Source organism: Hippocampus bargibanti, linkage group LG12, assembly GCF_051943395.1.
Source record: "Hippocampus bargibanti isolate YZ-2025 linkage group LG12, ASM5194339v1, whole genome shotgun sequence".
Classification (NCBI taxonomy): domain Eukaryota; kingdom Metazoa; phylum Chordata; class Actinopteri; order Syngnathiformes; family Syngnathidae; genus Hippocampus; species Hippocampus bargibanti.
This window is the reverse complement of record NC_142745.1, coordinates 10,603,081-10,621,750: the sequence shown is the minus strand read 5'-3', so window position 1 is coordinate 10,621,750 and position 18,670 is coordinate 10,603,081. Positions and strand designations below refer to the sequence as shown.

General features: G+C 42.3%; 1 protein-coding gene and 1 long non-coding RNA gene across 2 annotated transcripts in view; one reads left to right on the top strand and one right to left on the bottom strand.

The window, feature by feature from the left end:
* LOC148890438 (kazrin-like) overlaps positions 1-13,509 on the bottom strand; it is a 105,557-nt gene extending 92,048 nt beyond the window's left edge. Inside the window, exons 1-2 of the mRNA XM_089010217.1 lie at positions 13,426-13,509; positions 13,259-13,354 (exon numbers count right to left, since the gene is read on the bottom strand). Coding sequence (XP_088866343.1) covers positions 13,259-13,340 — 82 coding nt within the window. The 5' untranslated portion in view covers positions 13,341-13,354; positions 13,426-13,509. The remainder of the gene's footprint in view (positions 1-13,258; positions 13,355-13,425) is intronic.
* On the top strand, positions 5,188-12,917 carry LOC148890439 (uncharacterized). Its single transcript, XR_016116713.1, has 2 exons — positions 5,188-6,040; positions 10,120-12,917. It is a non-coding gene; the product is annotated as an uncharacterized LOC148890439 (long non-coding RNA).
* Positions 13,510-18,670: the final 5,161 nt, after the last annotated feature.

Here is an 18,670-nt window from a genome sequence, read left to right as displayed (position 1 = left end):
GAGGTGCTTTCTCTGTGATGATTTTATCTAGTTCCTCATCAATTGTGTTCTGTTTAGTTGGGTTGATAGCTTTTTGCATCAAGTGTATAGATGGCTTGTGCGGGTTGTTTGGCGAGCCTGATAGATGTGATATTTTAACCTTGCATTCTACACTCTGCCTTTGAACTATCAAAGTTGAAACTCTCTCATTGTCGTCTGCCTGTCTCCTTAATGTTTAAACCACCTATTGCTGCGTTCTTGACCAATCACGTGGCTTTAACCGAAGACTGGGGGCTGGGAATAGAGGATAACAGTCGGCTGCCATTTTGTTGTTAGAAGAACGGGCTCGTTCGCGAACGACACATCACTCTATGAGGCAGCTTCGTGTACGAAAAAAAGTTTATATGCCAAGGTAAAGTTTGTATGCCAAGGTAAAATCTTGTCTTACAAATGTAACGTTCGTAAACCGAAAAGTTTGTAAGCCAAAGGGTTCGTAAACCGAGGTATCACTGTAATGTGACATATGCTGAGCATGTTTTTGGTATGCGGGAGGAAACCGGAGCTCCCAGAGAAAACCCACGCAGGCACGGGGAGAACATGCAAACTCGTGCAAACGGATGTGCAAACCAGTCACTTACAGTCTCACCTTCTTTAGAAATATAGTTTATGTAAATAGAGTAAAACAAGCTACTTATTTATAACATTAGTTCAGTTAGCAGCCTGGCAGTTAGCTAACAAACATCAGGAAAACACTACTGTATTTTCCGATGTATAAGCCGCACCGGAGAATAAGGCGCACCTTCAATGGATGAAAACAGTTTTCCAAATATAAGTACATATATAAAGGTTTTCAAAATATAAGGTACACCATATTATAAGGCATTACAGTAGAGGCTGGAGCTACGCACTATTTCTTCGACAGGTGGAAAAGGAGTCAATGGCTGCTGACAGTAGTTGCGAGACCTATTGTGGCTCAATAGGACTTCACATATATGGCACTCCTGCGTATAAGGCTCAGGCTAATTTTTTCAAGGCTTTTGGGTGGGCCTTATACACCGGAAAATATGGTAATTCATTGCGAGGTTTCGATCCAAAAACTCCAGTGACGAACCATTTCGCCAGAGCACAAATACTGAACTCCCGGTATCAGCCAACTCTGGGCTGAACTCTCGCCTTTTCTTGACTGCCCCGACGGAGTGGGCGGTGGGGAGCTAATGAAGATACATGTGTCTCGCCCGCCGCAAGCAAGGAAGGGAATGAGCTTATACAAACGCGAGTCTTTAAACACATTATCAGTGTTTCTATACGAGGCAAATAAATGTTACATACTCAGTGCGGCTGATTGGATCGAGCAGTAATTAACATGAGCAGCGTGTGGACACACACAAGCTTTCACCATTACGATATTTAGCGTGACCACATTACCAGAGGAATTCATTAACACTGCATAGAATGGCTGAGGGGCATACAAACTTCACAGGAAGGCCTGAGATTGGAACACGGATGCTCAACTACAACAGACGTGCGAACTACTTGGCATTGATGTCGGCAAACATCAGCGACAAAGTTCAAAACAAGTTATGAGCCAATGATGGCATTGTCAGACAATTAATGAAGTACTTCATTCGAAATCCAAGTCAAAGCAAGCAGAGACCAATTGAGAACGTTCAAAGTGAGCGTCAGCGCAGAACGCCGATGCGTCTGTGAAACTGTCGCGGCTTGGAATTGAAGCGGATTTACAGGAGATTTGAGACAATCTCTTTTCGTTAATGGATGCTACAGTTTTGTGTTTGCTTTCAACATTTAGCTTGTAGCAGACGTGCACATTTCACCACAACGTCCCTGATCCACTGGTGAAAAGGACACTTGTATCCTCTCGTTTTTCATCTATAACTGCTTCATACAACAAAAAGGGTGAAGAAAGTGCAAAAGATTGAATGACTGGAGAATGAATGTGTCTTTTGTCTTGTGTCACGATTTGTTATTTAGTAATTTTGTTGTTGTTTTGACTCCTTTTGTCATCTGGGAAATCTCATATATTTGTATGTATATATATATATATATATATTTAGCCCAATCTCATATATTTGGGTTAATAATTATCATTTATTCACTACAAATAAAATTCTTCATCTTCAACAATTCTAGTTTTGTTGTTTTGACTCCAAGATGACACCATGACAGTCGCTGCCTTACCAGCAGCTCCTGCATTTTGTTTTTCTCCTTCTTCCTTTCCTTTCATCACTTTGCTGCTGTGAAATGTAAATTTCTCTACTGATAGACTAATAACAAAAGCTAAATATCTGGTCACCTCAATGTTAAGATGCTTTAAGATGAAAAACGGTATATATTAGCAACATTTAACAAATCATTCCGTCTGCGCAGGTGTATCTAATGAAGCGTGCAGGGAGCGTACGGCGTATAAAATCTAAAAATAGTGCCGATACTCTGTCTTTGAACCTCCACGCACACGCCTCTCTTTGGCAATAACTGGTACGGATGTGTCATAAAGCCCCCACACGGGGACGGATGCAACAGCTGAGAATTTCACCCAGGAGGCCTCCCGCTTGGCTTCCCACACTAGGATTTTTTTTTTTTAGGCTCAGACGTTAAAATAACATTTCCCAAGTGAAGCATTCCAAGGTTGCTCCCGAAAACCTTGATCGCCTCCACTTGTCAATAATTTAGCCTCTGCAGCGGTTCCCTACGCACCACCTCATTCATACAACTGCATTATGAATACGATGCCCTCGTCGTGGGATGCGGACTCTTCACCAAACTGCTTGACGTGCTGAAAGAATCATGCAGAGAGGATCCGTGTCTGAGTGATGCGTAAAATGGAACTAATAATAATAATAATAATAATAATAATAATAATAATACATTTCATTTCTAAGCCCCTTTCAAAACTCTCAAGGTCACTTTTTCAGTCACAGGAGACTTTTTCTGTGGGTGAGCAGTGGCAGCCACATGCGCCAGCGTTCACTCAACGCGGAAAAAAATAGATAGAAGGCTAGTTAGCTAATAGATAGCCAATATATAGCCAGCTAGACAGCTAGACAACTAGCTATATAACTAATAGATAGCCAGCCAGATAGCTAATCGATAGCAAACAGATAGCTAATAGAAAGCTAATTGATAGCAAATAGATAGCAAGCTAAATGAACTCTCGCTTATGAAAAAAAAAACTTATTACACGCTCCTCTTTCGGGAGAAAACACTGCTGCAATGAGGGACTCGGTAGGACTCATCTTTTTGAGTCACACTCCCAAAATGGGACTTTTTCATGGTGTTTGTATCAATAGTTAGGTCTCAGACATGCATGCCCACATCTCAAGTGTAAACATTACACGACTAATAATATTTGGGTCGAGCTGCTCGTGCCAAACCAATCTTCACGCCCTAGAGAGAATCACAATAAAAGTTACGACCAACTTAAGTGGAAGCTGTAGTGCAGTAATTGGGTCGTTAACGCACCCGCCGCAATTTCTATTGTGGTGAATGATTTGTAAGACATGCGGTGGAGTGTACACACACTCAACGCAATCAGTTGCTCGTCGACTTGTAAATGGTAGCTCGCGCATACCATTTGAAAATGCTTCAGTTGGCAACCCGGAATCTCATTCTTTGACAAGGCCGTTGGTGCATTGCAGGTCAAACAAACTTGGAATGAGAATTGAATTGAATACCACTGACTGCTAACAACTTGTGACCTGTTTTTAATAAGCTAAAAATAAAGGTGACGACTTTGTCATCTTTGACGTGTTCACAAGAGCAACTACACAAAATTCTAACAAACAAGTATGGAGTCTGTAAGTGAGTCTGTCAAAAATCTGAATGAGTTAAGCACTGAACGTATCAGGACATCTTTTCCTTTCGGCTTTTCCCTTCAGGGGTCGCCACAGTGAATCAATGTCCTCCATCTAACCCGGTTTTGTGCATCCTCTTCTCTCACACCAGCTACCTTCAAGTCCTCTTTGACCACATCCATAAACCTCCTCTTCGGTCTTCCTTTCAGTCTCCTGCCTGGCAGTTCAAGGCTCAGCATCCTTCTCCCGATATAGTCACTCTCTCTCCTCTGGACATGTCCAAACCATCTCAGTCTGACTTTCTCTCCAAAGCCTCTAATATGACTTGTCCCTCTAATGTACTCATTCCTGATCCTATCCAACTTGGTCACTCCCAAAGGAAACCTCAACATCTTCAGCTCTGCTCCCTCCAGCTCTGCTTCCCGTCTTTTCTTCAGTGGCACTGTCTCCAGTCCAAACATCATGGCTGGTCTCACCACCGTTTTATATTTATATCTTCACCTCTTTTCCACATTCTCCATTGCTCTGGACAGTTGACCCCAAGTACTTAAAATCCTCCACCTTCTTTATCTCTTCTCCCTGTAGCATCACTCTTGCACTTGGATCCCTCTCATTCACGTATCCTATACATTCTTGAACGTATCCGGACATAATAGAAATAAAACAATGTTGCTTATCATGCAAGCAGAAAATGTCATTCCTGTACATTGAAATGTCACAATTGTGAACAGTGAATCTGTGCTATCCTAATCCGATTGGTGTGACACATTAACTCATTCACTGCCATTCACGAAAATATCACGTTGATCGTCATTCTTGAATTAGTTTGGGTTTTGTGTTTTCTTGCTGGGGTGCCGGTAAAGCGATGGCTAGACCTCTGGCAATGCTTTCCCTTCCACAAAGGGACAGCATTTCCCTTTTTCCTCCATGTAAGCGATTTGTTACAGCTTCAGCTTTTGTTAAAGCGCTCTATCAACCAATATGTATGCATTGCATTGTATTTTGGACAGCCACCCTCATTCCAAGCTCATATAACTCCAGAACTTAGGAATTTAGGAATTAACTCTTTGTTTTCTGATGAAAGAAGACAGTCTAAGGTTTCTTACGTTGCATTGAATGTTTATGTAGTCCTAAAACCTAATATTTTGTGTGTCCTGGAATTCGAATGACAACGAAAAAAGCCCTGGCACTGGAGTGGAGTTTTTCACACGTCTGGCAGTGAATGAGTGAAATAAAAAGATGGCATCATGTCCGCTCAGAGTCACACAATTAATCATTGTTTACTCAAAAAGATATGTACAGCATAATGTTAAGTCAACACTGCAAAAAAAGGCCGTTTTATCCACAGTTTAGCTTCCTTTAGCGTCAATGATGGTCGAGGAGGGTGATAGAGTGTTTATGTACATTAGTAAACATATTACGTTATTTCATGTTTATATTAAGTAAACATATGTTTTTTCATGTTTAGCTTAGTATATATTATGAATTGTGCACGGTTAATTTCAGTCTAATTTAGTTAAATAAAACTATCAGTCTTATTAGTACAATAGCCGTGGAAGGAAAAAAGCAGCGGCTCCAACTTCAATCTAAGACCCGCCCAACACTGAATTGCTCGTGACCGATTGGACGGGAAAGGTCGACTTGTTCGCAACTGATTGGACAACAGATCGCCACTCTACGTTTAAAACTTGTAGGAGCGGGAGCTCGTTCTCTTTTGCTTTCTTGCTTACTCTTTGCTTCTTTGTGCTCGTGTGCTCATGTCTTCGTCCCACCTAGACGAGAAGTGCTTTCTCTGCCTCATTAGAATAAAGTAGATGTTTGTCCACCATCTATTGTACTTGCTGATATTTTTATCAAGTGAACTCCAGACAATGCGCGAACCAGGAAAGACAAACGAAGTTTTAATCGGACATTAATTGGTGCCGAAAAACCCGTGCTACGTCGACCAGCCTTTGCTCGAGGACCACAACCTGGGTGACCAGTCAAGGCGAGACGGGAGCTAAAGAAGCTCCTGGTGGTTGACCCGTTTTACGATTTTTCGACGGGAGGCCCGCATTGAGATGCGCGTCAAATCTGCGCTTTGATTGGGACAACCTACGGAAGAAACGAAGTTTTTTTTTCGTTCTTCACTAAAGCCTGTTCGCGGAAAATCCTCCACGCGAGAGACAGGAAGAATCACAACTTTCTGGTGGCAGTTGGGCTCCTCGCGTTCTGGCTGAAGGACTACACGGCAGCATTCAAAAGTTCACTAAGTAAGTAGCGCGCTAGCTAGCAGCCATTGTTTGAATGCATTGTGAGACCTCCTGGCCAGAGAGTCTCTTTTCCACTTGACTCACGTACGGACCGGTGTGAAGCGATTTTCGTTAGGCAAGGTGGCCAAATGAGAATACGTGTGCCGGTGGAGGAGTGCATATTAAGGTGCACGCAATATCCACACGCCGAAATGTGAATCGGAAGTTTTCCAGCGAAATAATATTGTTCACAAGGTGGTGATAGCTGGGATTCAGTTTGTGTGGTGGACCGCTTTTAGTCTGTAGAGCGGAAGTGTTTTAGGGCAGCTGCCATTGTACTGAGTCGAGAGGAAAGAAATAAGATCAAAAATACATTTTTAACTTGGTTTGTCTATGCTAGCATCGTGGCTCAGAGAGAAAGTTCTTTGTCTCGGAGAGAAAAAAGGGTGGGGGCGAAGTCATTTGAGCCGTTGGTGTGTGTGTTGGTGTGTGCGTGTGTGCGTAAGAGCATTCCTTGTGTGTGTGCGTGAACGCGCATCCTGGCTGAGGATTGGCGCGAATCACGCCCTTTGTTCTTGGGTTTGAATCAACATCGCGAGGTGTGCTTCCTTTCTTGTGATAGTTGAAGAAGGAATTTGTTGTTGCAATCGTGAAAATGGGTGCTATTTTTTCTAAAAAGACCCCAATTCATAGGGACGTAGAGTTTATGTCCAAAAAGTTCCCAGGTAGCGAACTTTATTGCAAGAAATGGATGGACTGTAGTACGTTCTCTGGTTCTTTACAACTCCAGCCTCTGAAGGAAGTTTTGTTTCTATTGAAACTTCAGGAAGCATCCGCGATGAAAAAATCTCTTGGAAAGATACGTGCCGAGATAATTGCCTGCGAAGCTTGGATTGCGCAAGCAAAAATCAGAGAGAGAGAAATGGAAGCCAAACGGATGAAAAAAGAGGAGAAAGCGATAGTTGCAATGTCTTCCAAAGTGAGCTCTGACGATGAAACTGTGGCTTCGTCTGTTGCACGTCCCAATGAAAAGTTGGTAGGAAATGGAGAGCAGCCATTGTTTCAATCCCCAGGGCTCCCCCACGGGAGGCGAGGGGGAGAGGCGGGGGGCTGCCCCGTCGAGGCGCCACGACCCCCCTCCTCCTCCACGGAGCTGAAGAAGGGGGAGGACGCCATTTGTTCAACCCCTGTGGGGCGGGTGGGCCCCCCTGCGTGGGCCCCCCAGGTGATGACTCCAAATGTCTGTTGGGCAGACCAGCAGAATGGAGCGCTTATGACCCCTACTGGAGGAATACGAGGATTACAACCTGAGATGGCAAATCAGATTGCCGCTGATTGTGTCTCTTCGCGTACGAGGAGCAAAGCAAATTGTTCTGGACAATTGTATCCGTTTGAAGAGTTGAATGGAATTGAAATGAATAATGGAAGCGACTGTGACGTTTTGCCACTCATTCAGGTAGCAAATCCTAATTCTTCAAGCATACATGATCAAACCATCTTGGTTTATCGGCCATGGGGCGACAGTGATGTCGCAGAGGCGTGTAAAGGACTAGGTAATGTTGTTGAAAATGCAGAAAGTTGGACTGAGAATTTTGAGGAATTATGTGCTTCTTATCAGTTGAATGGACAAGAAACACTTAAGGTTTTCAGGAGATGCTTGGGACATCATTGGAATCGGGTGAAAGGTGACTTTACTGGGAAAACATCGATGGGAACAAATATGACGTACGAGGAAGCGTCAACCCAACGAAGATTGGTTTGTGAAAACATCCGAACATTATGGAAGAAAACACCAAACTTTGGCTTGATTCAGAATTGTAGACAGTTACGTGGGGAAGATATTAACATTTTTCGGGGACGCTTGGAAAATGTTTTTCGAAACCACTGCTGTATTCCTGAATCTGCTGATGAGAATTCTATATATGTCAACCAATTCAAGCAAACATTTTTGCAGAATTTGACGCCGGAAATTGGAGATTTCATTCGCAAACATTATGTCCAACACCGGACTGGAAGGTTGGTTGATCTCATGGAATGGGCAATACACGCCCAAGAAGTGGTGAGAAAAAAGTGGGGAAATGGTGCAGATTCGCCGATGGAACATGTGATGGCATCTACCATGGGTAACATAATGGAGAACGTGTTATACCAGGATCGGATGAAGAGACGGATGCCGCACAATGATCGATGCTACAGTTGTGGCAGTGTAGGGCATATGGCTCGCCACTGCAAAAAGAAACCTATACCGAAAAGGAAACATGGGAAATCTTACAGACCTCCACCATATAATACGCGATATGGTGAAGGACATAAAACAAAACATTCAGATTGACGCGAGGAACCCCATTTCAACACTGATGACGACAGTCACAACAGTGAGGAATGGGAATCAATAAAACCAGTTGAAATCTTGGATTTGACTAATGTGTTTGCCTTAACCTTACCGGAAAACGAAAAACCTTATTATTGGCTAAAAATCGGGAAAAAGGATGTCAAATTTCTTTGCGATAGTGGTGCATGCAGATCAGTGTTAAGAGACACCATTCCAGGTGTCACTCCGAGTCGACAACAAATTTCTGTGGTATCTGCAGATGGGAAAGTGACATTGTTACCGATTTCTAAACCAATAAAAATTTTAGATGAGGGACTAAGTCCATACAAGGTCACTATGGTCTTGAGTGGAGAGTGTCCTATAAATTTGTTGGGGAGAGACCTGTTACAAAAATTGCAAATAGCTTTAATACCAACAGAAGAAGGGTATAAACCCAAAAAAGTGAATTTTCTGGAGTCCTTCGTAGTTGACGCTATGGGGGACCCAGTAAAGGTCGATTCACTAGAATTATGACTGATGGCCACTTTAGGGGCGGAGGACTTTCCAGACGTCCCTGCCACCCTTTGGTCATCGGGAAAAACTGATGTGGGCTTACTTAAAACAGCGAAACCAGTTGAAGTATTGCCTAAAACGACTTATCGACCAAGACTTAAACAATATCCATTAAAACAGGACGCTATTATTGGCATCACCCCTGTAATACGGGATATGGTGAAAGCTGGTATTTTGATTGAAGACCCAACTTGTGAATGTAATACACCGATATTTCCTGTTAAAAAAGTGGAATCTGGAGTTTGGAGAATGGTGCATGATTTACGACAGGTAAATAAATCCATACAATCACGTGCTCCGTGTGTGCCAGACCCGCACACATTATTGAACAGTTTAAAACCTGACAAAAAATGGTTTACAGTGATTGATTTGAGCAATGCCTTTTTCTCCATTCCATTACACAAAAATTCACGTCATTGGTTCGGATTTACATTTAATGGGAAAAAATATACATATACAAGATTACCACAAGGGTTTACAGATAGTCCTACAATTTTTTCACAGGAAATGTCTTCGTGTATTGCTGATTTTAAACATCCTGAATCTTCTCAGATTCTTTTGTATGTTGACGACATCTTAATTGCTTCACCGACTGCAGATGAGAACAAGACTGTATCAATAGCTTTGTTCCAATATTTAGCGAATACAGGTAACAAAGCTTCTTTGGATAAATTGCAGTTCTGTCAACAAGAAGTAGTTTTCTTAGGACATCTTTTGTCAAGAAAGGGAAGAGAGTTGACAACTAAGAGAAAACAGACAATTTTGCAGGTTCCTCGACCTAAGACGAAAAAACAGATGATGACGTTTTTGGGACTGTGCAATTATTGCAGAACTTGGATTCCGCATTATGCACAAGTTACCCAACCATTATTGACACTTATACACCAAGACGAAATGGCACTGAAAGACTCTATTCAGTGGACCGAAGAGGGCAGTAAAGCATTTACAGGATTAAAAAATTTGATAGCAAACATTAGCGTCTTAGCCTTACCTGACTATGACAAACCTTTTGTTCAAACAGTTGACTGCAAAGACAAATACATGACTTCAGTCCTGTTACAAAAGCATGGACAAAAGCTGAGACCAGTTGCATTTTATTCTAAAAGAATGAATCAGATCCAGGCGCTTTGTTGGCAAAATGGTTGTGTGAAATGTTGTACAACAACAAAGAGGTCCACAGCACGTGTACTGCCGCAGTCCTGTGTTCCCTTTGCAGGAACAGAGAGGCTGCTGGGCTCCCCGAAGGCGCTGATCAAGGTCTGCGCCAAAGTGGGAGGGGCCATTCACCGTGCTGATAACCACGCCAACTGCCATCAAAATCGCCGAGAGGTCCACCTGGGTGCATCAAAGCCACTGCAAAATCGTTCACCAACCAGATCCGGAGCAGGTGGAAGAGAGACGGAGCCAAACCACTCAATAGCCATGGGTTTGGTCCACATCATCTTGCTGTATGAATTAGTGGAGGCAATCCAGATGACGCACGTAAAGCCTCCCATTCCATCAGCCTGCCAGACTCCACCATTGCAACCAACGATGACAGAAAAGTGCCCTAGCATGGCACATCCTGTAGCCTGCTTGCCACTACAAGATGCAGGAATCATCTCATTTCCTCTTAACATCCTCAGGAACGAAGCACGACAAACGGGAAGTGATTACCCTCATGGTCCTTGGTACGCTCGTATCAAGTCAGGGAAGACTTGGACCACTGGTTGGGACTCAGTTGTGGTCCATTCTGAGCCCAAAACAAAATGGGTTCAAAATAGCTGTGCCCAAGAAGCAAAACGAATTGTCAGAAAGATAACTCAAGGGGACTGGTTAGGAACTGGAACTGGCACAATGACAGATATCCAACTCGTTATCGTAACCCACAAGGTTGCGGGATGCATGGACTTGAGACTCTGTCCTGATTTTCGTGAACATCACACTGGTTTTCCTGTAACTATATGCATGTTGTCATCTTTGACAACACCAGTCGTGACATCGCCTTTCCAGCGCAAACCACACATCAAACCGACAGCCTGGATGGAAACACCTGACAAAAAAGCCCAAAATTCAGATGTCATGGACGCATTATATCAACCATTTGCAGGAGAAAAACATGACTGGAATCCGTTGTTATCAAACACGTGGTATCGTTATGCTACATTAATTGCTAAACAAAATAGGAAAAGTAATTGCTTTGTTTGTTCTTTTATGCCACATTCTGTAACGCAACAAAGAGTGCATTCAAAGGTATTTGGAGATAAAATGGCTCGAGCTGCGTATATGTTAATATCTTCGCATAAACCTGATCAACATTTTCCAGTTCTTCGCAATGCTTCGAGAGGAGAGATTGTTCCAAGTTTGGATACCATTTTGGAAACTGAAAATCAGGTTATGACCGAGAGCGGATTGCGATTACCAGTATGCGTTGCAATGTACGGTACAGGTCAAAACCTAGGTTTTATAGATGAGAGTAGATGTTTATACGTGCTACCGTTAAACACCAATGTCACCATTTTACCTGTATCTTCACATCTTTGGTGGTTATGTGGTTGGAAAGTATATTCTTTTATTCCTCCGAAAGCCTACGGTATGTGCGCACCTGTTACTGTGACTGACAATACTTTCATCATTACCAGTCGTCCAGCACACCATCATGTGAAAAGAAGAGTGTCGTTTAAGCCCCACGATTCGATCTGGGGAACTGATGTTCCAGAACAATTCAAACACCATAGCACGGGGAGTAAGGTAATGTTAGCTCTTTTTCCACAAATTGGAGTAGCTAAAAACATGCTACGAATTGAAACAATTGACTACAGGTTTCAAGTGTTTGTAAACGCCAGTTTGGAAGTAGATGAAATGCAAAACACTGAAATTGCAGCAATTAGACAAATGGTGCTGCAAAATAGAATGGTTTTGGACCTTTTGACCGCGCCACAAGGGGGCGTCTGTGCTATGGTGGGTGATACTTGTTGTACGTACATACCCGAAGAAGCGAATTCCATAAACATGACTGATGCTCTGTCTGTTGTCAGGGATCTCAGAGATGCCATGGCCAAGGATCACCGGCCTGATCAACCGTGGATCTTTGACGGGCTCTTTGGGGGCTCTTGGTATAAGACTTTGCTCAGACTGTTTATCCCATTCGCAATTGTGATTGTACTTATTTTCTTAGTCATTGGTTGTATTATTCCATGCTTAAGAACAATGCTAATGAATATGATAACTAATTCTCAGGTGAATTACGCAAAGGTTTTGTATCAACAAATGCGTGAAGGGGACCCAGTGTTGTAGCTAGGGATAGTACACCATGGCCAGAGAGTGGTTGCTCCAAAGAACAAAAGCAAAAAAAGAAAACGGAGAGCCGAGAAGGAGTTTTCCTCATTAAAAACCCTCAAAAATGGAGAGGTTATATATCACAGCAGCAAAATTGTGATAGAGGTTTTTCGCCTTCTCCATGGTAAGTTAAATAATATTAGACGTTGGATAGATGAGATTAGAATGGTTCCCTGTGCAATTAGTATGACGTGCATGCATGAAATCTTTTGGAAATGTATGAACTGATGTTTAAATGTACAACAGGAGGGAATGATAGAGTGTTTATGTACATTAGTAAACATATTACGTTATTTCATGTTTATATTAAGTAAACATATGTTTTTTCATGTTTAGCTTAGTATATATTATGAATTGTGCACGGTTAATTTCAGTCTAATTTAGTTAAATAAAACTATCAGTCTTATTAGTACAATAGCCGTGGAAGGAAAAAAGCAGCGGCTCCAACTTCAATCTAAGACCCGCCCAACACTGAATTGCTCGTGACCGATTGGACGGGAAAGGTCGACTTGTTCGCAACTGATTGGACAACAGATCGCCACTCTACGTTTAAAACTTGTAGGAGCGGGAGCTCGTTCTCTTTTGCTTTCTTGCTTACTCTTTGCTTCTTTGTGCTCGTGTGCTCATGTCTTCGTCCCACCTAGACGAGAAGTGCTTTCTCTGCCTCATTAGAATAAAGTAGATGTTTGTCCACCATCTATTGTACTTGCTGATATTTTTATCAAGTGAACTCCAGACAATGCGCGAACCAGGAAAGACAAACGAAGTTTTAATCGGACAGAGGGGAATTTGTTGTATGAACTAAATGAGAAAAGAGACTAATTGGAAGGTTGGGGAGTGGGGTTGTGTGCAGTCGAGCGGTGATGGGGGGAACATTTTAAAAAGTCCTCTGAGGGCAGTGCAAAATTTACGACAACACGATCTCCCATTACACTACGAGCATTTGTAAATGAAACGCGTTGTTCTTTGTTTGCACATTTTTCGGTTGGCGGCATCAAACCTTCCCGTCGGTGACATAGAAAGAAACGTCAACTCACTGGCTTGCATCAGCTGCCCCTGGCGCCCGAACACCTGAGCGAAGGTGGCGTCCTGGCTGCGGCAGGTGAGCGTATCCTCCATGGCGGCTGCGGTGGCTACAAGAGAGCGGGGAGGCGCGTTACAGCAGGATGGAGGGGTGGGGGGTATAAGGGAGGAAGGGACTTACCTTCCAAAAACGACGCCCGCTTCCTTCCCGCTGGCGTTGAAGGAGTAGACGCTGCCCCGTTAGCTCGTAGCGATGTGAACGAGAAGTGCGCGCTGTGCAGATGATGCGAAGAAGGGAGGTGCCGGCGAGGATGGCGAGAAGTTGTGGGCAAAGGGAGGGGCTGGAGAAGGTGGTGTTAGTGGGAAGGTGCCTTCTTCTATCAGGAAGGCTTTGACGATTCATGCGGCGGGATCAAGGATGGCCATGAATGCTTTGCCATGATTATTTTTATCGAGACACGGTGCTGAGTTTCATAATTGTGTTGAAATAACAGGCTACCTCACAAAAGTAGTCATCGTGTAGATCTGGTCTCTTTGTGGTGAATTTTTGTAGTTAATGCAGAACTGGGATTCAACTGTGAATTCAAAATTTATGAACGATTGGGCTAAAAATGAAATTTGTGGAGAAAAATCATGCTGCAGAATGCACAGCAAATTAACCAATTCACTGCCAGATGTGCAAAAAATGTGTCCACTCCAGTGCCAGGGTTTTTGTCATTGTCATTCGAATTCCAGGACCCACAGAATATTGAGTTTTAGGACAACATAAACATTCAATGCAGCGTTAGAAACCTTAGACTCTCTTCGTTCATCAGAAAAAGAGTTAATTCCTAAATGATATGGGTCTGGAGTTATATGAGCTTGAAATGAGGGTGGCTGCCCAATATACAATGCAATACATACATATTGGTTTATATAGCGCTTTAACAACAGCTGAAGCTGGACAAAGTACGTACTAACATGGAACAAGGGGAAATGCTGCCCCCTTGTGGAAAATAAAAAAAACATTGCCAGAGGCCTTTATCGGCACTCAAGCATGAAAAACCAAAACCCAAACAAATTCGGGAACGGCGCTCTACATCACACTTTTCAATTCCCGACTACATTTTTGAATGGCAGTAAATGAGTTAATAACTACTTTTCAAAACTTTCAAAACACATATTGTGGTCTACATACGACAATTTGACATTTTGGGTCGGACTTTCGCAAGCAACATGGCACTTCACATGCTTGATTTGCTTTCGCGGGCCGAAGAAAATGATGTGGCGGGCCACGTTTGGCCCCCGGGCCTCGACTTTCACACCTGTGAGCTAGATGGTGACATTTTTGAACTTGAGGTAACTAATTTTGCTGCAAATGGCCACTGTCTGTATGACCAGTCTTCGTGTGAACTGCAATCGTATACAATGTGCACAAAGTATATTGAGCAAATCTACAAATTCCCTTCACACTGTGTGAAAATACGAAAACTCTGGAATTGAACCTTGGACCTCTGCACTGTGAGGCGAACGTCTTCTGAATTCACTTGGCTGATAAATTCTTTTCAGTGGTGCTTTTTCAAGGACTTGGGGGAGGGGCGGTGAGGACGTTTCCAAAATGTGTTTTGTATTTAATACAGTCTGGAATAGATTTTATATATATATTCATGCAGAAAAGAAATGTGGCCAATTCTTTTGATCTACTGTACATCATTTCCTTTCTTATTCCTCCCTTTCATTTACACACCTTCACTTCACTTCCTCCCCTTCGTGTTCCATTTCATGCAAATCCCCTCCATCCATTTAAAGGCCAGCTGCCAGGAACGTCGAGAGGTTAATCGCGGACCCGTGATGAAGACTGGGAGGTGGGGGAGAAAAAAAAAATAATAGATTAAAAAGAGAACGAAGAAGATGAGAAAAGGTCTGAGAAGAAAGTGATTAATTAAATGAAGTATGTAGTGGAAATTGGGTAATGAGTCAAAACAAATCCCACGCAACCAAAGGAGATCAAAGAGCACATGCTGGCATCAAATTACATCAATAAAAAATACTCACGCAGGCCTCAGAGGCTGCTAGTTTGGGATACGGTTGGCATGGCAACTTCAGGCTAACTAGCCACATTCCCTTTTCTTGTTGTCGTGGGGGGAAGACGAGGGGGGAGTGGTCAGGATGTTCACGCTTCTACTCTGGTTGCAATGCGGGGTGAAACGAGGTGGCCAGCTGCACGGAATTGCATTTTCATGAAATGAGTGCAGCGGTATTCGACAAAGAAAAGTATTAATTTAAAACAGATTCTTATCTTACAGACAGTGTATTGTCGGTGTTCAAATACCTGACATGTTTCGGTGTCGTCATGACACAATACAACTATTAAAAGAAAAGTATTTCACTGTTTGACAGCATCCCCTCCCCCGCACGCACAATGCGCCCACGACAACAAGAAAAGGGAATGTGGCTAGTTAGCCTGAAGCTGCCATGCCAACCGTATCCCAAACTAGCAGCCACTGATGCAACATAAACTACAGTCATAAAGTGCACCAGCACAGGGTTGGCACATACCGCACGATAACCCAGCGATCCCCAACCACTGAGCCCAGCACATTTAGTGCATTGTGAGATCATCTGGGAAATTACCCACTCATATATATTATAATTATTATTTATCCACTACAAATAACATAATTCTTCATTTACAATAATTCTACTTTTTGTTGTTGTTTTGACTTCAAGATTGCGCCACGTGAGTAGCTGACTTTACAGCAGCTCCTGTATTTTGTTTGTACTTCTTTTCCTTTACTCTTCCTTTCATAACTTTGCTGCTGTGAAATGTAAATTTCTCCACTATGAGACTAATAAAGGCTAATCTAATCTACCATATTTTCTGCAGTATAAGGCGCACCCACAATGAACGGTATATTTTCCAACTTTTTCCATATATAAGGCGCACCTTAAATGAATGAAAAAAAGCTTTCCAAATATAATATATAAGGATATAAAAGTTTTCCAAATAGATATAAGGCACACCACTTTATAAGGTGCGACGGTAGAGGCTGGGGTTACGCACTACTTCTACAGGGGGAAATGTATTCGTGGCCACTGACAGTACGAAACCTGTTTTGGCCCAATATTACTTCACATATAAGGTGTACCTGCGTATAACACGAAGGGTCATCTTTGGAAGAAATATCTGATGTAAGTATACAAACGTCCAAATATACGGCACACCACATTACAAGGCGCTACAGTAGCGGCTGGCGTTACGCACGACTTTTATTACAGGGGGAAATGGAGTCAGTGGCTGCTGACAGTAGTTGCGAGACCTGTTGTGGCTCAATATGACTTTACATATAAGGTGCACCGGCTTATAAGGCACAGGGTCATCTTTGGAAGAAAATCAAGGCTTTTGGGTGCGCCTTATACACCGGAAAATACAGTACATGAGCCATTTTCATCAAAACCGTGAAGCTAGCGACCAAAAGTCCAGACATGTATTTTTATTTTTTGTTAATACATGATTCCCATTTTGATGTCATTTTGTATTCAACCTAATTTTGAACACTGCAAATCAACTGCAGATTTTTAATTATTTTTCATAATCATGCCACAGATGATTGATACAAGGAAATCAAGTCTATTGGGTGCGCCTTATATACCGGAAAATACAGTACAGTTATATAATCAAAGTAGAGTTCCTTCCAAAAGTGTTGAAACAGCGAGGTCAATTTCTTTGAGTTGTATACTACACACAAGTTCAGAATTGCAACTTTGATTTGATAGTACAGTACTGTATTTACATCTCTCTGTGTGAAACAACTCAATAAAAAACACATTTTGTCAGTTTGGATGCATGTTTACATTTCAAGATAAAATGCTTTCCATGATAAATTCTGCTACTGACTCATGAAAAAATACATTGAAAGAGATATACTGCAGTGTTCCCTCAGGCGTCAATTATTGTGGATTGCCTTGATCACATCTGTTGCCATTTTCTACCTGTTGCATGTGAAGTTCATGCTGGCATTTGCCCATAATATCAACTATCGCTACATTTTTAGACGAGTGCATGCATTCGCCTAGGTTTTGCGTTCTCGTGAAAGGAAAGCACATGTTCACGACTTCAATGCACATAAAATGTACGTCGCCAGCAATTTAGCACTCACCAGGCTTGGGAAGCTGCCCAGGACTTTGATAAGTGTAGCGACAGCAAAAACAGGAACTTTGTGTGGCAGCTGCCATGGAAAAGCCACGACTAATACTTGACACGAAAACACACGCAACTTGCTCGTTAACTAATTACACCACACACAAATTCGGAGCTCTCTCAACCAGCAGCTAGGTGGCAGCATCGGTGTATTAAAATGTGCTTTTTACCTTCATCCCGTGTCTTGTCGGGCATTTTCAAGAGGGAGGGCAGTTGTTTCAAAATACAAAACGGGAACATAGTTACACTTCATTTAGTGTCAAAACATCTGCAATGATTTTGTCTACGTTTCGAATTACCTCAAAGACAGTGAAGGTCGAGTGTCGGAGTATAGTTTGATGTATTTTATCTCTCCCAGAGTAAATTGCTGAGTCTCAGCCTTGAATAGTTGTGCAAGTCATTCCTCAAGCACGTAACACGTCACCGTTTTTCACCCCTTCCCCAACTATTTTCTTGTGTGAAAAACGTTCATTTTCAGACTTTAAAAAATATGTTCTATGTGGTATCGTTGATGCTGCCTATGAAAAGTGTTTGTAAATCCTGCCCAGTTACCAGCAAAACAATTAGTCTGTACCAGTCGTCAATAATCCTTTTATCAATAATAAAACTGAATAATTCAAATGGACTCAGTTCTAGTGGGTTTTCATCAATCGTTATTTCATGATTTTTGCGAAAGGATACACTCATCTGAGAACTCGAGGCTTCGCCAAGCTCACATACATGTCGAGAAATCGTAACTGTACGATGAACTGGCAGAATTATCACAAGTATTCAAGCTTCTGAGGGACGGTTCACATTCACTATCATCCGTTGAACTCGACATTTGGGGTTTAACAATTGAAAATGCTACAAAAAAATGTAAATGGGTATCTGTAAAGTGTCCTTGAGAGTTTTGAAAGGCGCTTATAAATGAAATGTATTATACGAACATCGTCCCGTAACAATGTCCATATCGCGAGAATACTCGAATGTGTAGAATGGCACACGACATAAAATCAACGAGTCTAGAGGTATGTAGCTGGTTTTTGAAGGTATGGTTTTATGCGAGTATACCCGTCCACGACTGACAAGAGAAAATTGTGGGTGAACGAGTATACTCGTTTCTGACGGGGAAGAGGTTATAAGAAGCTTTGGGTCTGTTTTATGCATTAAAAAAAAATTCCAACCAACATTTAATTCGTGGACACTTTCCAGTACAATAAATAGCATACTGCTTCAGTTCTTTTTCTTTTTATAAGAACGGAGA